Source organism: Perca fluviatilis, chromosome 3 (genome assembly GCF_010015445.1).
Source record: "Perca fluviatilis chromosome 3, GENO_Pfluv_1.0, whole genome shotgun sequence".
Lineage (NCBI taxonomy): Eukaryota > Metazoa > Chordata > Actinopteri > Perciformes > Percidae > Perca > Perca fluviatilis.
In genome coordinates this window covers 27,772,775-27,790,667 of record NC_053114.1, presented here as the reverse complement: position 1 = coordinate 27,790,667, position 17,893 = coordinate 27,772,775, and the positions used below count along the sequence as shown (strand labels likewise).

General features: G+C 39.6%; 1 protein-coding gene across 3 annotated transcripts; it reads right to left on the bottom strand.

Moving 5' to 3' along the window:
* Positions 1 to 957: 957 nt before the first annotated feature.
* Positions 958 to 16,014, bottom strand: fes (FES proto-oncogene, tyrosine kinase). Of its 3 annotated transcripts, none has more exons than XM_039795966.1 (18): positions 15,628 to 16,011; positions 14,053 to 14,226; positions 12,689 to 12,785; positions 12,408 to 12,591; positions 11,193 to 11,330; positions 10,954 to 11,073; positions 10,649 to 10,771; positions 9,244 to 9,439; positions 8,367 to 8,447; positions 7,440 to 7,562; positions 6,822 to 6,944; positions 6,391 to 6,444; positions 4,251 to 4,369; positions 3,998 to 4,092; positions 3,710 to 3,833; positions 1,644 to 1,801; positions 1,394 to 1,516; positions 958 to 1,232 (listed from the first exon to the last, which is right to left on the bottom strand). In XM_039795966.1, the coding sequence occupies exons 1-18, from the start codon at positions 15,850 to 15,852 to the stop codon at positions 1,090 to 1,092; spliced, it is 2,400 nt and encodes a 799-aa protein (XP_039651900.1). In that variant the 5' UTR covers positions 15,853 to 16,011; the 3' UTR covers positions 958 to 1,089. The 3 variants fall into 3 exon arrangements, with proteins under 3 accessions (XP_039651900.1, XP_039651899.1, XP_039651901.1); XM_039795965.1 differs by having other exon boundaries at positions 7,353 to 7,562; positions 15,628 to 15,852; XM_039795967.1 differs by lacking the exons at positions 958 to 1,232; positions 1,394 to 1,516; positions 1,644 to 1,801; ... (2 more) ...; positions 4,251 to 4,369; positions 6,391 to 6,444 and having other exon boundaries at positions 6,821 to 6,947; positions 7,353 to 7,562; positions 15,628 to 16,014.
* Positions 16,015 to 17,893: the final 1,879 nt, after the last annotated feature.

The window sequence follows — 17,893 nt, the reverse complement described above, 5'->3', positions numbered from 1 at the left end:
TGTGTGTGTGTGTGTGTGTGTGTGTGTGTGTGTGTGTGTGTGTGTGTGTGTGTGTGTGTGTGTGTGTGTGTGTGTGTGTGTGTGTGTTTGTGGGGAGTGGGTGATATAGAGCGGGGGAGAAGTGAGAGTGACAGCGAGCGAGTCCTACCGACTCTAGAGTCATAGTGAGAGAAACAAAGTGTCTCCCCTGCGTTTTCTGACCACGGTGGGAAATCTTTAGCAGGAAACGCTTCGACATTTTGTGTGTAATGCTGCTCGGCTGTCTGCTCTGGTCCTTGTGTATGTGCGCGTCGCAGAGCCGCTCACAAGGCAGCCTCTCGGGAATTACGTCACACAACAAAGTAGCCTACCGTAGTATTGTGTTGAGCAAAGTACACGCTTAATGGTCCCATGAAAAACAGTGAAAACCGGACATTTTAATGAATTTATAAAAAAAAACCGGACGCCCCGGACAGTAGGTAAAAAGTGGACATGTCCGGGCAAAAGAGGACGTTTGGTCACCCTACCCTACACTAGCAGCTTTCAGTTAACGTCCTGTGAAAAAAACGATTCAAAAGGACAGCTTAAACAGGCCTGCACTTTCATTTTAGATATTTTTGTGTAATCAAAGGTAGTCATGTTACACCTACATGCTTCCCATTGACTTTGGGACGTCTGCAGTTGGATCCTAAAAACCCAACAGGGGTTGCCTACAAGGCTGTGTTGATTTAAACCTTATCGTCCCTATGACAGTGTTGGCAGCCTCTCCGGAGGAAGTGTCAGTTTGTCTCTGTGGTGTCTTTCAGACAAACCACGTTTACACACAATAGTTACGGTAATAATATACAGCACAGTGGTGTTCATAGTAGCACACATTTGTGTTATCTCAAAAGAGACAGATGTGTTGCAGACGTCTTTTCTTAAGAGGAGGAATTAAAAAACAGACACACAAGGCAAGAAGTTAAGAAACAAGAATGCTGCCATCCACTGGTCGACTGATATTTTACAAGTCAAAAACACAATTCCAAGTTTATTTCCACAACAAAAGGGGTCCAATATTAGTTACTTTTCACTTTGTTTCTATTTGCATGTCAAATAATCAGGCTTGTATTATGTAATTTTGTTGTATATGGCACTAAGCTCAGCCCGAAGTTTCTTGAAAGACGGTCTATTTCTGGGGTCGTACTGCCAGCAGCTGTTCATAATCCTGGAGATTTCAACAGGGCAGCCGTGTGGAGCAGGCATACGGTATCCTGCAACATAACAGACAGGTATTGACATCATCTTAGCACACTGTACAAATTTTTGAAACGTGGAGTTCAGAAAAGGCATCAGTGTCAGAATCATCGAAGGAAGCAGGGATTTTCCTCAGTGGAATCTGAACACAAACACATTGGCACTGATGAGTCTTTACCTTTCTCCACCTCGTCTCGTGTCTGTTGGTTAGTCATGCTCGTGTAGGGCGTCATTCCCATGGAGAAGGTCTCCCACAGTAAGACTCCAAAGCTCCAGACGTCACTCTCTTTGGTATAACGACCTAAAAACACCAGCAGGGGGCAACATTAGCAAAGGCATGTCTGTCAGTTTTTAATTGAGTACTGGCAGAGAGGAAAAGGAGACGTGTTTCTGGTTGTGACTGCAGGGCAGAAAAAGTTGTGGCGTACCATAGTTCAGGGCCTCAGGAGCCGTCCATTTGACAGGGATCTGTCTCAGGCTGCCCTCTGCAGAGTAGACACCATCATCTTGCTGACGGGACATCCCAAAGTCGCTGATCTTCACCACATTTTGCTCTGCAACCAGACAGTTTCTTGCTGCCAGGTCCCTTAAAAAAAGACAACAAGACAGAGGGATAAAGATGTACGTGGAGTATGCATGAAAAATGGATACGAAATAGACACAAAAGCATCATGCTCTGTATGTAAAAAGTGAGAAACAGCAAGAGAACAGACTAAAACGAGTGAGAGAACAGGCATTCTTCTCATGTCTCTAGTGTTGCGTGAGGCAGTTTGACATGCAGCGTTAGAGGCTGAGCATCTGCCAGCAGCCTGCTCTCTAATCGGTCCCCGCTGGGCAAATCGCACAGTGCTCCTGTAATGAGCCGGGTGTCACAACCTCATGTCTTCCCCGGAACACAGACATCCTCCACTGATGCCTTATCTAAAGCACCGCAATCTCTCCCACTCACTGATCCCCTAAAACAGTTCCATTTGAGGTTGCATCATTTCAAATGCACAACATATTCTTGATCTCCGCTTTTCCCCACTTTTTACTTTTAATAATGTTTTGAAAGCAAGATTTTATGTTACATACAAAACCACGTTTGATCTTTATAATCAGTTCCTGCTCACTTTGAGATCCACATTCTTTAGAAGTTGTGAAACAGTTTTCCTCTGGGCTCGTACAAAATGTTCAAAATGAATCATCACAGCCATGTCAGCATCCTTGCATTTCCTCCTTTATAGCTGATTTTAAAATCATATTACCGGTAAACAAGAATGTACGAGGCTCTAAATGGTTTTACCCCTTCATATTAGGTTGACTGTCTCTTCTACTATTCTACTACCAACAGTTAGGACAAAAAAAGTATAGAGAGGCAGCCTGTTCTTGTTATGGACCTGTATGTACATATATTATCATATTACTAGGACAATCAAGGTGTTTTAAGCCCCTAATGTCTCCTTCCAGGCAGCGCTGCATGGAAGGCACTAGGATTAGGCAATGTTTATGGTTAGGGTTAGGGTTAGGGTTAAGGTTAGGATTAGGGTTAGGTGCCTTGAAGTCAACGGTCGCAGCGCTGCCTGGAAGGAAACGTCGGGGGCCTAAAACTCTATCGAGCGTCAAGGTGCTTTTCTGTGGACTAAAATCCAACAGAAGTCAGGACAGCAGTCACTACCCATCTTCCACCACAGGTTGGCGCTTATTAAGCTATGTCTAATTTTTTTATTTATTTTTTAAACACAACTGTGCCGTAGCTCTCTGAACATGCTGTAAGGTAATGTTATGCGCTGCTAAACTAATGGTTGTTCTGTCTTTGTTATTCAAGTGGAAAAAAAATTGTAGGTCAGCCAGCAGAGCATGTTTTCTGCTTCCTCTTCAAGGACACAACAGCTATCAATTAATCAAGAAAACGTTTTATCCCTCACTTTAAATCGACTGTTTAGCTGCTAAATCAACATGTAGTGCTGCGGGGAAAGTGCAGGTGGATACAACGATGTTAGGGAAGTAAGTTATGTTCTGTATTATGTAGGCCTACCATAAATGCTTTAATATCCATCTGCCTGCAGCTTGATTCACATTTGTTCTTGTGGAAATTACATCATACGTTATGTAACATGAACATGTTTATACATGCAACTAATGCATTTTACACACTGCTCTGCTGTGCTTTATGCTGTATTTCCTGCATGTTATATTCTTGGTGGCTTTAGATTCACCACATAGTTAAGACATAAAGTACACTGTTCTCTGATCTAACTATGCTTCTTTGTGTTTGTATGTTGGTTTTGTTATAAATATCTTTGTTATGTATTAGATTGTATAAAAACCTTGACGTGTCTCTGACTTAAATTATACAAAGTCACAATATTACCTGTTCCTAATTTAATGATTATAGCTAAACACAAATACAATATTATATAAGGCCAATATTTTATACAACTATTATATTTGTATGAAATACTGTATAAAATCATATAATTTTTTACAAATATTGATTTATTGATTGACCAACCTGTGGATACATTTCTTGCTCTCCAGGAACTCCATGCCAGATGCTACATTTTCTGTCATTTTGACCATCATCTTAGGCTTCAGATTGTGACCCTCATGCCGTAAGAAGGATAGGAAATCCCCACCTTATGAAATGTGCACACACACGCACACACACAAATACATACATATAAAGAGAGTGATGATAGAGAAACAAAGAACGGAAACAATAATAGTAGAATAAAGCTTGAAGCTGTTGGGTAAACAAGCTGAGAGATAGAAAGCTAGAGTCTAACAGGATCATGTTTACCTTGAACGAGCTCCATGATGATGTAGATGGGCTGTTTCTGAGTGCACACTCCTATCAGCTTCACAATGTTAGGATGGTCGTATTGCTTCAGGATCCTGGACAGCATAGGAGAGGTATATGTGTGTGTGTGTGTGTGTGTGTGTGTGTGTGTGTGTGTGTGTGTGTGTGTGTGTGTGTGTGTGTGTGTGTGTGTGTGTGTGTGTGTGTGTGTGTGTGTGCGCGCACACATGTGCGTCTGTGGGTATGTACTTACCTGGCTTCCATCAGGAACTTACTCTTTTGCTCTGGGGCCAGGTTCTCTTTACAGGATTTCACTGCTACAGGAGTGTTATCAGAGCGTAAACGACCACTGTACACTTCTCCAAAATTACCCTGTGTAGTACGAACATGATTAGTTACAGTTTTTTTTAAACTCTTTTCTAATCCAAAGTTAACAATTTCTCTTGACGAACTGTTACCATATGTGCACAATTTTATGACAATTTAAGATGAAATAGGAGATAAAGTGTACATCAATTATAACTACTTTTATGTAGAAACTTGGCAGGGGGGGTAAATTTGTAGGATAGGTTAAAAGAAAGGGTTATCGGTTGCTGTAACTGTTCCTCCTGCCCATAAAATGATTTCAATGTGAGTGATGGGGGACTAAATATACAGCTCTGGAAAAATGACTTCCTATGTTGAGCTGCAGCTAATATCAGACATCAGGACTCTAAATTAAATTACAGTTTATAAACTCCCTCTTTTGTATTTCCAAGGATGGTGTTTGCTTGCTGAGCCACAGCTGAAAATAGGAAGTTTGTACTAAAAAGACAGTAACTTTGATTAAGATATGGAACAAGGTAATAGCTCAAAATAGCCTGAAGGACGCAGTAAAGGTCTTGAGATGGTGCGCATTTGATCCAGATTTTTTGCCTAAAAGATGGGACGCAAGATTTAAGAGATGGATTCGCAAGGTTTAACAGCATACTGCACATTTTTGCATAAGGGGACTATGAATAGCTTTCAAAATCTGAAGAGGCAGTTTGGCTTGGATAAGGACGATTTTTACAGATTCCTTCAGGTCCGGCATTATATTGACCAAATACAGAAGGGCACAAGTCGGCTGGGATAACATTCTGTTAAAAGTGTTTAGAGAGGCTTATCTTGCTGGCTCTAACCAGAAACTCATCTCAAGAATCTACAAGGGGTTACAACGAACAAAATGTAGTTCACTGTATGTAAAACAAAAATGGGAACATGAAGGAAACCTTTTTCTAAAGGAAAAAGATTGGGAGAATCTATGTGAGATACAGTGGAAAACTTCCAGTTCATCTTTATGGCGAGAGTTTTGCTGGAAAAACATTATAAGGTTTTTCATTACTCCAGCTCAAAAGAGGCACTACACAAATTCTTCAGCATGCTGGCGACAGTGTGGGTGCCTCGAAGCAAATCATTTTCACATATTCTGGTCTTGTGCATCATTGATTCCATTCTGTCGGGAGGTTTATAAAGTTTTGCAAAGCATTTTTCAGACGGACATTCAATTGACATTTGAGTCTTTATATTTAGGTGCCTTAACATCAGAAAATGTTTCCTCTCATGTCAAATACTTATTTCGGATCCTAAGTGCTGCTAGTAGAAAAGCTATTACTAGAAGGTGGTTAAAACCAGGAAAACCTACGGTGGAGGAATGGATTGAAATTATCTACGATATAAGGATACTTTTTGCTTTGAGATTGCAACAGGGAACCTTTTTGAAAAGATGGGAAAGATGGATAATGTATGTCACACCAATTCGACCATCATTTGTCTAAAGTGGATTTTTTTGTCCTTTTTGTCTGCTTTTATTTTCCCTCTGTGGAGGGCTTTATGTGTCATTGAGGTTTACCCAAACATGTTTGTTTATTTAGTTCATGTTCTTATTTTACTATATTTAAAAATGGTTATGCATATATAATACAGTATGAATGCCTAATGGGTCCTTGCTCACTTTTGTTCTACTTACGGAGCCTGTGATGCTTTTCTGGGGGCTATTAATGTACATTTACAGATGGCGTAATGAGAACTATGATATGTATTATCAGTGACTGTAATGTATGGACCTGGAAAACCATAATAAAATAAAGAATTCAAAAAAAGACTAACTTTGGAAGATATTGAATTTAAATTTTTAAAGAAAATTATTGTGACTCATTAAGCAGGTCTTCCTTGCACCTTAACCATACTTCCCATTAAGGTTCATGCAAATATGTTCACAACATTTTGAGAGATCTGACTCAGATACAGGCAAATACTTAGACACACTACTCATGGATAATTCCGTTAATAGGCGTAATAAAAAGCAATAAATAAATAAATGTTTTTCTCACTTCACTTTTATGTTTCTGTCAACAGATGTTAAGTTTACCCACCCGTCCAATGAGGGGTCCCAAGATAATATCATCATGTTCCAGGACCCACTTGTCCTAATAGGGTTAGAAATGAACAATAAGAGATGCATAGCAGTGCTGTTTTAAACTGTGACACCAGCAAGGGTGGAGGGAAACTATGAGGGAAGAGAACTTGAAGGAAAGATCATAATAATAATAATAATCATAGTAATAATAATAAGAAGAAGAAGAAGAAGAAGAAGTAGTTTAAGTTTCCATGTGTGATCATCTGTGACGACTATGGAAGCACTTTAATAGTATGTTTAATTGTGTGTTACAGCCTTTTTAGGGGCAGTGCATTTGTGTGTGTGTGTGTGTGTGTGTGTGTGTGTGTGTGTGTGTGTGTGTGTGTGTGTGTGTGTGTGTGTGTGTGTGTGTGTGTGTGTGTGTGTGTGAATGTGTTACAGCAGTACCTTCAGTACAGGTTTATTCAGCACTATATCACACTTCTTGGTGACGTGTTGATGTGAGGACAGCAGATGATGGATCAGGTGTGGGATACTGTGGAAGCTTTCTCCATCCAGACGGTACAGATTCTACTGACACGGATGGAAAAGCATTTACAGGAGTGAACCAATGTGCAAACATACAGGAAGCAGAAAATCTCAACGACATAATGATAAAAAAACATATTTAACAAAATAGACTTTTAAATTGTTAGATTGTTTAAATACTTGATGTTTTTTAAATTCGAAACATCTAAACTTCTATTTAATTCACAAAATAAAACATAGCCGCATGCTCACATAACGTCCTCTTAAATAAACCAAATTTGGAAGGAAACAGTACATCTAATTTTTTTTTGCAGTATCAGTGGTCTGATTCAACTGAAAATGTGTTTACATATTCAAAATGTGATGTAAAATGCACAGAGAAACATTATAAATGTAAAATGTTCTTCTACAACTCTATACAAAAGTGTTTTGGTCTATTCATTTACTTACATCCGTGTTCTGAATGAGGAAATGCTTGCAGGATCTTTCCCACTGCACAGAGAGCACATAACCCTCTTTCTCTTGACTCTTCCTCACCAAGAAATCGCCGTCATTCTTCAGCAGCTGCTGGACCTCCAGTCTGGGAATGGCTCCGTGGTACCAGTCCTGCTGCCCCAGAGGTCGATCCACCTCCTGCACCGGGGTGAGGGTGGGGAGCACCTGGAGAGAGAGAGAAAAGCAGAATCTTTAAAGCTCACATGAAAAATAAAACAATAAGAAGTGATGGAAGGATGGATTTTTAGGGTGATTCTGCAGAGAATATACAGGTATTCTTCAAAGAGGAGTCTGTTATACTTTAAAGTGTAACCGCACCACTTTCCATTCCTCCAGGGAAGGTTGGGAGTCGGAGAGCAAGAAGTAGTTCACACTTAAAGAAAAACAGCAGATAATTTAGGCTTGAAGTCCAGACACTAACTTGCTCAAGATGATCTTTTACAGCATGAATACAGTGATTTTATCTTTCTGAAATTAAAAACTGAAAGATTGATTGCACATTGATGGCCCTTTCCTGTAGAGAGTTTGTGTGCAGCACAGCTGGGTCATGGCTCCATCTGTCAGCGATGATAAAACAATGAAATGTAAACTTTTAGTAAAGTTTTAGGTCAGGGAAAGTAGTGACTTTGACCGACAAAGATGACCTCATTAAGTCCAAGAGTGCTTTCAGGAGCACGAGACCCCAAACAAAGATAATGTGCTTGAGTGAGCTCAGCTGTGCAGTGGATACACTTTCTCCAAAACATGATGAATTGCTTGTTTTGTGGTAAGAGCTTTGAGTGCACAAAAACACACTGCAGTTAAAGTGTCCTTCAACTGGAACAAGTGTCCTTCCTTTTAAAATGTCTTCAACAACATACTGAGAAACAGATATTGTTCCGTGTGTGATGCAAAACAGTTTAGCATAACCACTTGTACTCTATCTGTCATTGTTTCGTTGACTTGATTGTAAATCAGTGTTTAACCTACCTCCCATTTGGGTTTAAAAAGGCCACTCAGATTGTTTAGGATCCCGTCCATGAGGGGTTTGGAAGACGATGGGCTATGGTCCTGATAAAAAGACAAGATCCAAAGCACATCATGTTGGTCAATAAAAATATATCATTACTGGCAAAAAAATAATTTTATCTCTCTGTTACTATCTGTTATGCGCTCCCCCCTTGTTTTTCTTCTCCCTCTTCCGATTGCAAAAAATGCAGAATACGTACTTAAAAGACTTGCAAGGCTATTATGAAATAATAAGCCAAATTGTTTTTTAAAGATAATTTGGGTGCCACCCCTGCAGTAACTCTGAGGACCCCCAGGGGTCACAGACCCCCTGTTGAAGATCTCTGGTCTGTGGAGGCGGTACTTTTGCAAAGCAATGCTTTGAGCTAAAAGCTAATGTCAGCAAACATGATAGCATGCTCACGGTAAATAATAATAATAAGAATAATAATAAAAATAATACATTTTCTTTGGAGGACGCCTGTCTAGGTACACAAGGACATCTTACATACCATGCCATACCTATTTTCACTATCCTAGTTTAATGTGTTAGCATGCTAACATTAGCTAATTAGCTAAAGTACTGAGACTGATGGCATTGTCATTCATTTTGGAGGTATTTGCTCATAAACCAAAATATTGGACAATTACATTCAACATGAATATCTATACCAAATATGTTGGTAATCCATCCAATAGTTGTCGAGAAATGTCACTAAAAACCAAAATGGTCAAACTGCTGGCGACGCTAGAGGAAAAGTGATAGGATCACCGAAGTCAGTATGGCTTCATTCTCTAATTAGATCAGGAGCTTAAAAAAAAGGCAACAGTTACAAAGACTCCTGCAGAGAGAACATACGTTGCTTGTGTTGGACAAAAGTGAGATGGTGTCTGGGTCCAGCTTCAGAGCACAGGGAGGTTCTTTGGAGCCCAGCTGGTCCAGTTTCTCCTTCAGAATAAGCCTCTGAACCTCCAGCTTGGCTCTCACACCCTGAGACAGAGCAACCTGCTGCCGGCACTCCTCCATCGCATGTCTCTTGCTGAACTGGTAGACTCTGGACAAAGCAGAGAGCAGCACTACATCAGGGAGGGTGAATTATATTTGCGTGGGCCTTTTCAGTGTGAGCAACACAAAGTGTTGCACAAGTCAATAACGTGACAGAATAGACAGTAAGGCCACACAGACATCAATAAGAGGTCTGTCTGTGCAAATAGGTTTGCAGTTGCTTCCTGTTGACTAATGCAGTCAATAAGAAGACTTCTCTTGCAACAGCTTAGTATGCCCTGGATTTCAGCATGTAATACCAGTAAATCTTCAAATGACCCATGAGTTCTGCTAGTGAGGTGAAACAATACTTTTCTTTAAAATGCTGATATCCTTATATGCTACAAAAATACTATTTGCACAATGTGTTCAGTGAGTCAGTTAGTTTGGGATAATTTGATTAGAGCTGAAATGATGAATCGATTGAAAGGCAATTAATCAGCAACTATTCCGATAATAATTACTTGTTGCAGTCATTTTTTAAGCAAAACTGCCAAAGCTTTTAAACGTGAGGATTTGCTGCTTTACATACATACACTATATGATAAGTTAACTGAATATATATAAAGCATTAATTTTTTATGATCTCAGAGTGATGGTTAGTAGGAACTACAGAAGCATTCATTCTTCAACTTCCTCAAGTTAACAGATTCTCAGCTACAAAAGGTCACGCTAGTTCAACCTCATACAGCATGTCACTGTTGATTTACAAAATGTTTCTTCAAAATACAAACCAAAGGGCAGCATAACCTCTACTCACCTCACGAACACAACCACCACCATATGTGCTTCCCAGCTGCTCCTTGAAAGGTATTAACCTTTTGCTTATAAACACATTGTTTCCAGTTGTCCTCCAGGAGCTTGTTAATGACTATATCACTCCCACAGGACTGCAAACCTCTAACACCTTCAGACAACCTCATCAACCAAGACAGATGAGAGAATCGAGCTCCATAACTCTAACCATATTGCTGCATGGTACTGTAATTCATAAGGCAGGTACAGCCCCCTGAGACCATACTGGTTATTGCTGTTGCCCAGCCAAGAGCACACTAAGTTCTCCCAATGGGAAGGACTGCCTGCAGAGGCAAACTACAGTCATTTGTTTTCACGGCTACCAAAGTGTGTGTGTGTTATTATTTTAAAATTCTCTTCTGTGACCTCTGAAGACAACATAAGAGCATCATTGATTCTATGCTTATGACTTTCGTCCGCTCACCTCTGGCCCTTTTTGACACCTTCCCACTCTGCGTCCAGCTCCAGCTCCAGCTGATCGACCGAAGACTGCTGGGAGCCCAGAGTCCGAGCCAGATCTAGCAGTTCCTCCTCTACCGCAGTAAGTCTGGGAGAAAGGAGACAGAGAAATAACGTGAAGGGAGGAAGTAATTAATGCTAAACATACAGTCAGAGGCAATAGGAGGTAAAAAAGAACATGGAGGGTGAGGAGGAGGAGGAAGTAGTTGAGACAATACAAAGGAAAGTAGAGTTCACTCATCTGGATGAAAATGTGTTGTTTGTTCTCACTTGTGCTGGACTGTCTCAAGCGTGAGGTCGTTCAGTTCAATCTCTCTGGGATGTAGCTGCTCAGTGTCTTCTAGAAGACTACAATCAAACTCTGCACAAGCAGGAGTCTCGCCTACAGATCTACAAACACACACAAGCACACACACGCACACACACACACGCACAGTATCATCGCTCTGCAGGGTTAGCTTTCATGACTGCATTGTTGCCTTCTGAGGTGAAGTTTTTCCTCAGTCTACCTGTTCTGTTGGATGAAGCTCTCATATTCTCTTTGAGGATCGATGGCCGTGAGAGCAGAAGATATCTCCCTGTGGATCCGCACCACTTCATGATCGAGGAGAGTGGAGATGTCGAAATACTCTTGCAGGATCTCCTTTCTGGTTCAGAGTTCAGGGGTGTCACATGAAAACAGAATAAAAAGTCAGTGTTTTCAAGGACCATCTTTGCAAGTTTAAGACAAATTTAAATCACATACATTGCATTTTTCCAAAGCACAGCACAAGAATTTACAGGTTGGTTGGAGGCAGGTTGATTCATATCAGTGTTATGAAACTCTACTTTGGGAGACTTGACATCACAGTAAACATTTTGATGTTTGAATTCTTTGAATTCTTGTCATATTTGTGTTGTTTCAAGCAGGGCCTGTTTATTCAATGCATGAAACTACTAAATTCAGATAATTTCCATTTTGATCTTCAAACCTTATTAAAGTAATGTTTTTGGGGTTTTTATATCTAAGTTTTGTGAATGCACAAACAAGGAAAAACTGTCAAAACATTTACTACTCTCAACTGCATGACCAAATTTTAACTTATTAGTCTATATCCTTCGCGTTCCACTTCCGGGATTGCTCCGGTGCTGCAGGAAATTCCGCCGGATGCGTGTATATTCCGTTTACTTCCGCTTTCTTTGTGTTGGAATTTTAAGTTCGGTGGATTAATGAGGACTATTGTTAACTGCTCCTCAGATCTCTGCAGGGTAAATTGAGACAGCTAGCTAAACTATCTGTCCAATCTGAGTTTTCTCTTGCACTATTTTGCAGCGGCTCTGTGCGGAGCGCAGCGCCGCCCATGACAAATCTGATTGGTTTAAATAAATGCCATTAAACCAGAGCAGTTTTCCTCCCATCCCCAAATGCTATGTGGAGTAGCCAGACTCTGGCAAAGCGAAACCAACATATTATTAATGCTGATTTAAAAAAAAATACTACTTATTGTGCAGTGTTCATTTAATAGGGGAAAACATGTGCATGAACTGTGGTATTTAATTAATTAAAATGTGCTTTTGAAGTTGGCATTGCTCTTATATGTATTGTGTATGTATGAATGGAAATCAGACAACTAAATGGAAACAGAAAAACAGTAAATAGAACCACTGTAAAATAATGTTATTCACACACACACACATACACACACACACACACAGACACACACATTGTAGTAGGTGCATCTTACAGTATGAGCACCATCTCCTGCTGCAGAGTCTGCAGTGCACTGAGCAGCGCAGGCTGGATCTGACTGTAGTGGTGCTGATGGTAAACTTGAGCAGCTCGCACAGACAGCACATACTCGTTATGCAGCTCGTGGAGTTTAAGTGAAGCCTTTACATAACGCTCTTTGGCCTTGTCTCGCTCTTTATCTGCACACACACATACGGGAAGGGGGATAACACATTACGTCATAATGGATATTACACACATCAGTGTGAAACTGATGTTCAGATAAGTGATTCTCACCTTTATTGGCCTCCTGGTACTTCCTCTTAGCCTGAGTTACCTCTCTCACTGCCTGTCTGTAGCTGCTCTTCAGCCTCTCCAACTCTGTCTGGGTCACCTGAAGCAGCAACAGACACACACACACAAGGTAAATATTTGGTTAAAAAATGGCTGTTATTCAGATGACCTATTTGTGTAGTTAAAAGCTGCCTCTCAGAGTCGGAGCTCTACATGAGACAGGAAGTGGACACTGGCTTTGTTAGGTTTCACTGCAGAGGAACATGAAACATGAGAGAAGTTAGAGGAAATGATCTGTCCTTTGTGGGTTGCTGGTGCCAATACTTCAAAACTCCACCTCTGACATTGTTGTTTATTCACAATCACAACATAAAATCTATCTGTTGTACCACACAGCAATTCACACAAAACTAAAGTTGCCGTCTGCACAATAAAAATTAAACTGTCTGCTAGACGGCCAAATTGCAACCCAGTATGGATCACTGAAAATGAACACATCATTTTCCTGATGTAGTTGGGTAATAAAAACAGTTGGGGCAGCCAACAGTTTGAGATTGCATCAAAATGCATTTGCAGGCACTCTTTCCAGTCTATTGAACCTCATTTCATTCGACTGCTGTCTGTAATGATGCAATGCGCTTCTGCATGTTAAGATGATATCAAGAAACAACTTCTGCCTTTTTTCTTATAAGAATCATGTCATGTTGAGTTTCTACACACCCAAGCAGCACTCCATGTAGACTGCATTGTGACTAAGAATCATGTCATATTCACAAATACTATGACTTTTTTTGTACACATAATGGCCGTCAAATATGTTTGCTGTCATTTGACAATGCCAGAGCGTCAAGAAAAAGGACTAGATGGCGGTGTGATGATGACATTGACTATGACATAACATTAAACTCTTCAACACAGTGACCGCTCTGCTGCTCAATGTGTTATTTCAAAAGTCCAAGAGTGGTAGCAACATAAATGAAGTATTTCTTCACAACAACTGAGATATGGATGATAATTTCATAAATAATCCTATGTTAACGCTTAAAATGCAAAATAGTAAATGTACAAAAGTGAAATAAACCTTTAAGCAGTATCAGTTCATGGACCACAGTAAATATGTAGCCACTCATCAATGCACCAACACTATCTTCCTTTAAATATACATGCAAGGCATTTTTGTTTAGTTTGGCTTTTTGTGTGTGTGTTGTCTGTCTGTGTCAATTTAGATGGTCGACCATAAGGACAAAAAAGCAACAATAATCAAAGTTCAATACCTAAAAAGTTAACTGTGTGTGTGTGTGTGTGTGTGTGTGTGTGCGCGTGTGCGTGTGTGTGCATGTGCGTGTGCATGTATGTTAGTCACACACCTTGCTGAGCTCCTGCCTCAGCAGGTTCCACTGCTCTGCGTAGGTTTTGCGGAGCTGCTGTTTGTCTCTGATGAGCAGCGTCAGTTTGCTGATGGGACCATTCAGCAGATCCTCAGAGCGCTTCTTCATCACCTGACTGAAGTAGTCCGTCTGAGAGACCAGCACTCCCCACGACTGACAGACAGACAGACAGGGGACAAAGGTCAGGGAGACAGGTCATTCAAACAAGAGATCAACAGTCCTTTATACGTTTAACCTCCATTTGGACATGTTTGTTTCTGATTTAGCATGTATCTCAGAAATACTCACTTTCAATAAAATTCGATGAAAGGCATCATCAATGGGCCAAAATAAGTGGCTTATTTAAAAAGCAATTTATGTATTTTGCTCATAACTCCTGCACTTTAAGGTGCAGAATTGAAACAGTTTTCTGGGATCTTGTTGGTCCAACCTGCACCTATCTTTATTGTCCACACCGATAGCCACCTACAGTCATTTGAGTTCATGAAAAGCGCTATATAAATTCAATTTTTTTTTTAATTTATTATTATTATTATTATTATTATTATTATTATTATTATCAACCATCTTTGATTTGACCTTTTTTTTTTTTTACAAACTCTTTGTTACCATTTCTCAATATTTGGTGACCACAAAAAACTTCTTTCTCATTTTCTGTTAATGTAATAATGCTTTCTATAACTGGTTGCATTTATAGGCATGACCTATTTAACATAATTCATGAAAACATTGTGAAATTACAAAACATTTGTATTATTATAAAACTTTGGCATTTCACACACAGGTAGCACTACAGCATCATGACACATTTTACTGGTTGTAACTTAAAGGTCATGAGTCTGACATCCATGTAGATGTGATGATCAGATATAGCTCTTAATCCATGCAGATAAAAAAACAAACAAGCATTTTCTTTTTAGGATCAAATTCAGAGGATTGTGCAGCTCTAGTGATGGTACTATATGTGCTCCCTAAGTGTTCTCTTATTTGGATTTGATCTAGAAAAACTAGAACTAGGAAAAAAGGTTGAGGTCAGATTTATTGGTAACTACTGTATACTATAACTACAGTCCATTTACTATATGTAAGCAAAACCTCTCTTAGTTTTATTAGTACCTCAAAGAAATCAAGAAAAATTACTTTTAAAGATTTATTTTGGGATACATTGGGCCATCACGGACAGTGCACTTTGCATATTGCACCCACATGCACACAATGACATTAGAATATATGGGTGTTTTTTGGACAGTTAAATAAAACACATTTGTGTTGACAGGTAAAAAAAACACTTCTTATTAGGGAAGTATTTTTGTCCCAATATGACCGTCTACTGCACTTTTTGTTGCACAAATAATTAAATACAAATATTTTTTGGAGGGATGGAGACAAATCGATTTCAATTAATTATATGGGAAGTACTATACCTCACCTTAATTATGAAAACTACTTAAGTCACACACTTGCATTACGCAGTGGCTTTCTTCCACTTAAATGACTGGTGGTCAGTGATGATCAGTTGATGATTGAGCTGCAGAGTGATCTTTACGACCTCACCTTGTTAAGCTGGCTGATGTAGTCCTGTCCTGCACCAGGCTGAGGCCGGTCCAGCTTCTCCGCCATGGCAGCCATGTGGTGCAGCTGCACTGAAAACTCCCGCTCACTCTTAGCCCGCTGACCCATCCACTTCTTCATGACCTCCATCAGGTGAAGCTCTGAGTCCAGCAGCCGCATGACAGCTGCATGTGCCTGGGGGCACCGCAGGTCCTCTCCAAAACCCATCTCTGAATATTTCAACTTTCCTCTCTGCCGAGGATTTGATGTCAGCAGTACGTCCTTTAACACCTTTTCGTTTTCATGAGTGGGACAGAAATGAAGGAGCAGTGAGCTGCAGCAGCTGCTAATGACCAAGAGTCCTAGTTATTATTTCTTTGTGGCCAAAGGCAGCTTTCACTTCCCTGTGAGAACCAAAAAAAAAGTACAGCGGTTCATAAAAGGCAGCACTTCCTCAAGTCTGTGTGACTGTGTTTGCGCTGGTAATTCTAAAACTCTAACCACTGTTGCAAATGTATAAAATATCCACTGAGCTCATGTTACATTTTGGTCACTATTGTTCATCTTTAGCTACATACTCTATATGTGTGCATCAGAAACAAGAGATCCTTATAGTATAGCATAACGTAACAAAGGACTTTACTCTGCACTATTTCCATTTCCATGTTACTTTATATTTGTACTTTTTCCACTATTTCAGTGGCAAATATTGCACTTTTTTACAAATACTTTTATTTCTAGTTTTTAGCTGTAGTTAGTTTGCTGATTCTGAATTGTATGTACATAGCCTCACCCTACAACAGTAAAGTTATGCTTACACTTCAGTGCAACAGTAAAAATAATTCAGGACAATACATTATACCACTCATAGTTCTTTAATGCTTTAAGAACATCTTTCTATAAATGAGTAAAGTTTTGAACGCAGGACTTTAACTTGTAATGAGTATTTCAAGGTCAAGGTGAAGGATACTGAATTCTTCTTGAATATTTGTATTTTTAACAATCAAGGGGCTTTTAATGTCTTCACGTTATAAATGTCCATATGAACAGCTGGTGAGCAGGTTGTTGTGGCATCAAGATTTCACATCAGTGACCTGGAAGTCTGCTGCGGGCAGGTGCAGGTTTATGCTACTGTACATAAAATGGGGAGAAAATAAATTAAATATATTTCCCAAAGCTATTTAACTTTGAGCAAATGACCAGTGTGATAAAACCTTCTTTGGGTGTTTTGTTTTTTATTTTTAAGTATACTGCTTATCGCTTTTAGGCCACAGTAGACTGTCGAAACTGAGAGTGTTTGTTGCATAAAATAAATAAAAAAAAGCTTTTAATTTTCTTTTTACCACAGCGTGAACCCGGTCACACTTCATTACTTGTATCTATGACTTGGTTGGTGTTGGATGCATCCTTAATGCTGTAAACTCATTGGTTTAATTACACCAGCCATAAATCATCAAATACACTTATTACACAGAACAGGGAGAAGAAGCGACAGAAATACACTGAACGTAGCACAGCTCAGACTGGTTTTACAGACCACAGAGGAAATGTCTGCCTTTATGTTTATGTGCAGTATGTACAAAACAGTTGCAGGTGACCTTTTAGCTAGTACAGTCTATGGTAATAGCCACACACCGTGTAGAAGCAACAGAGAATCATGCTGTGGGCTACTGGGCGATGTCCAAATGTCAACCGTTGACAGCATTCATGTTGACGAAAACTATTTTCCATAACTACAGTTTGTGGGATGCAACTATGTTGCCTACATTTACTCTACTTTACTTAAATCCAATTTTGAGTAACCTATACTTAATTTCGCTATTTCCATTTACTGCTACTTTAGTCTTCTGTTCTTCTACATTTCAAAATAATATATTGTGCTCTTTACTACTACATGTTTCTCACCTATATTGTTACCTTTCAAATTAGGATTTAACATGTAAAAAAACATATGATAAACTTTAAAAAACATTTTTTGTTAAAGATTAAACCAGTGGCTTTTGGCTTATGAAGACTCTACAGCCATGTTAGCAGCTCTGTGAGGCTGTACTTAAGCACAACACTGCTTTGAACTAAATGCTAAGCATGCTAACATCCTGATGCTGAACAAGTACTATGTTTAACAGGTTCAGCATTCTAGTTTAGTGTGTGAGCATGCTTGAAAAAGCACATTAGAACCCACACAGGAGAGCAACATATGCTTGCAAAACATGCAGGAAGTGTTTCAAATGTAGCTGTATCTTGAAATAAGATATGAGGACTCACACAG

Coding starts and splice junctions, on each gene's coding strand:
- fes (XM_039795965.1), bottom strand. CDS start 15,852: ATGGGTTTTGGAGAGGACCTGCGGTGCCCCCAGGCACATGCAGCTGTC. Junction 7,563..8,366: donor TTTTTAAACCCAAATGGGAG/GTAGGTTAAACA, acceptor CTCTCTCTCCAG/GTGCTCCCCACCCTCACCCC. Junction 1,517..1,643: donor TCCTGAGGCCCTGAACTATG/GTACGCCACAAC, acceptor TGGTGTTTTTAG/GTCGTTATACCAAAGAGAGT.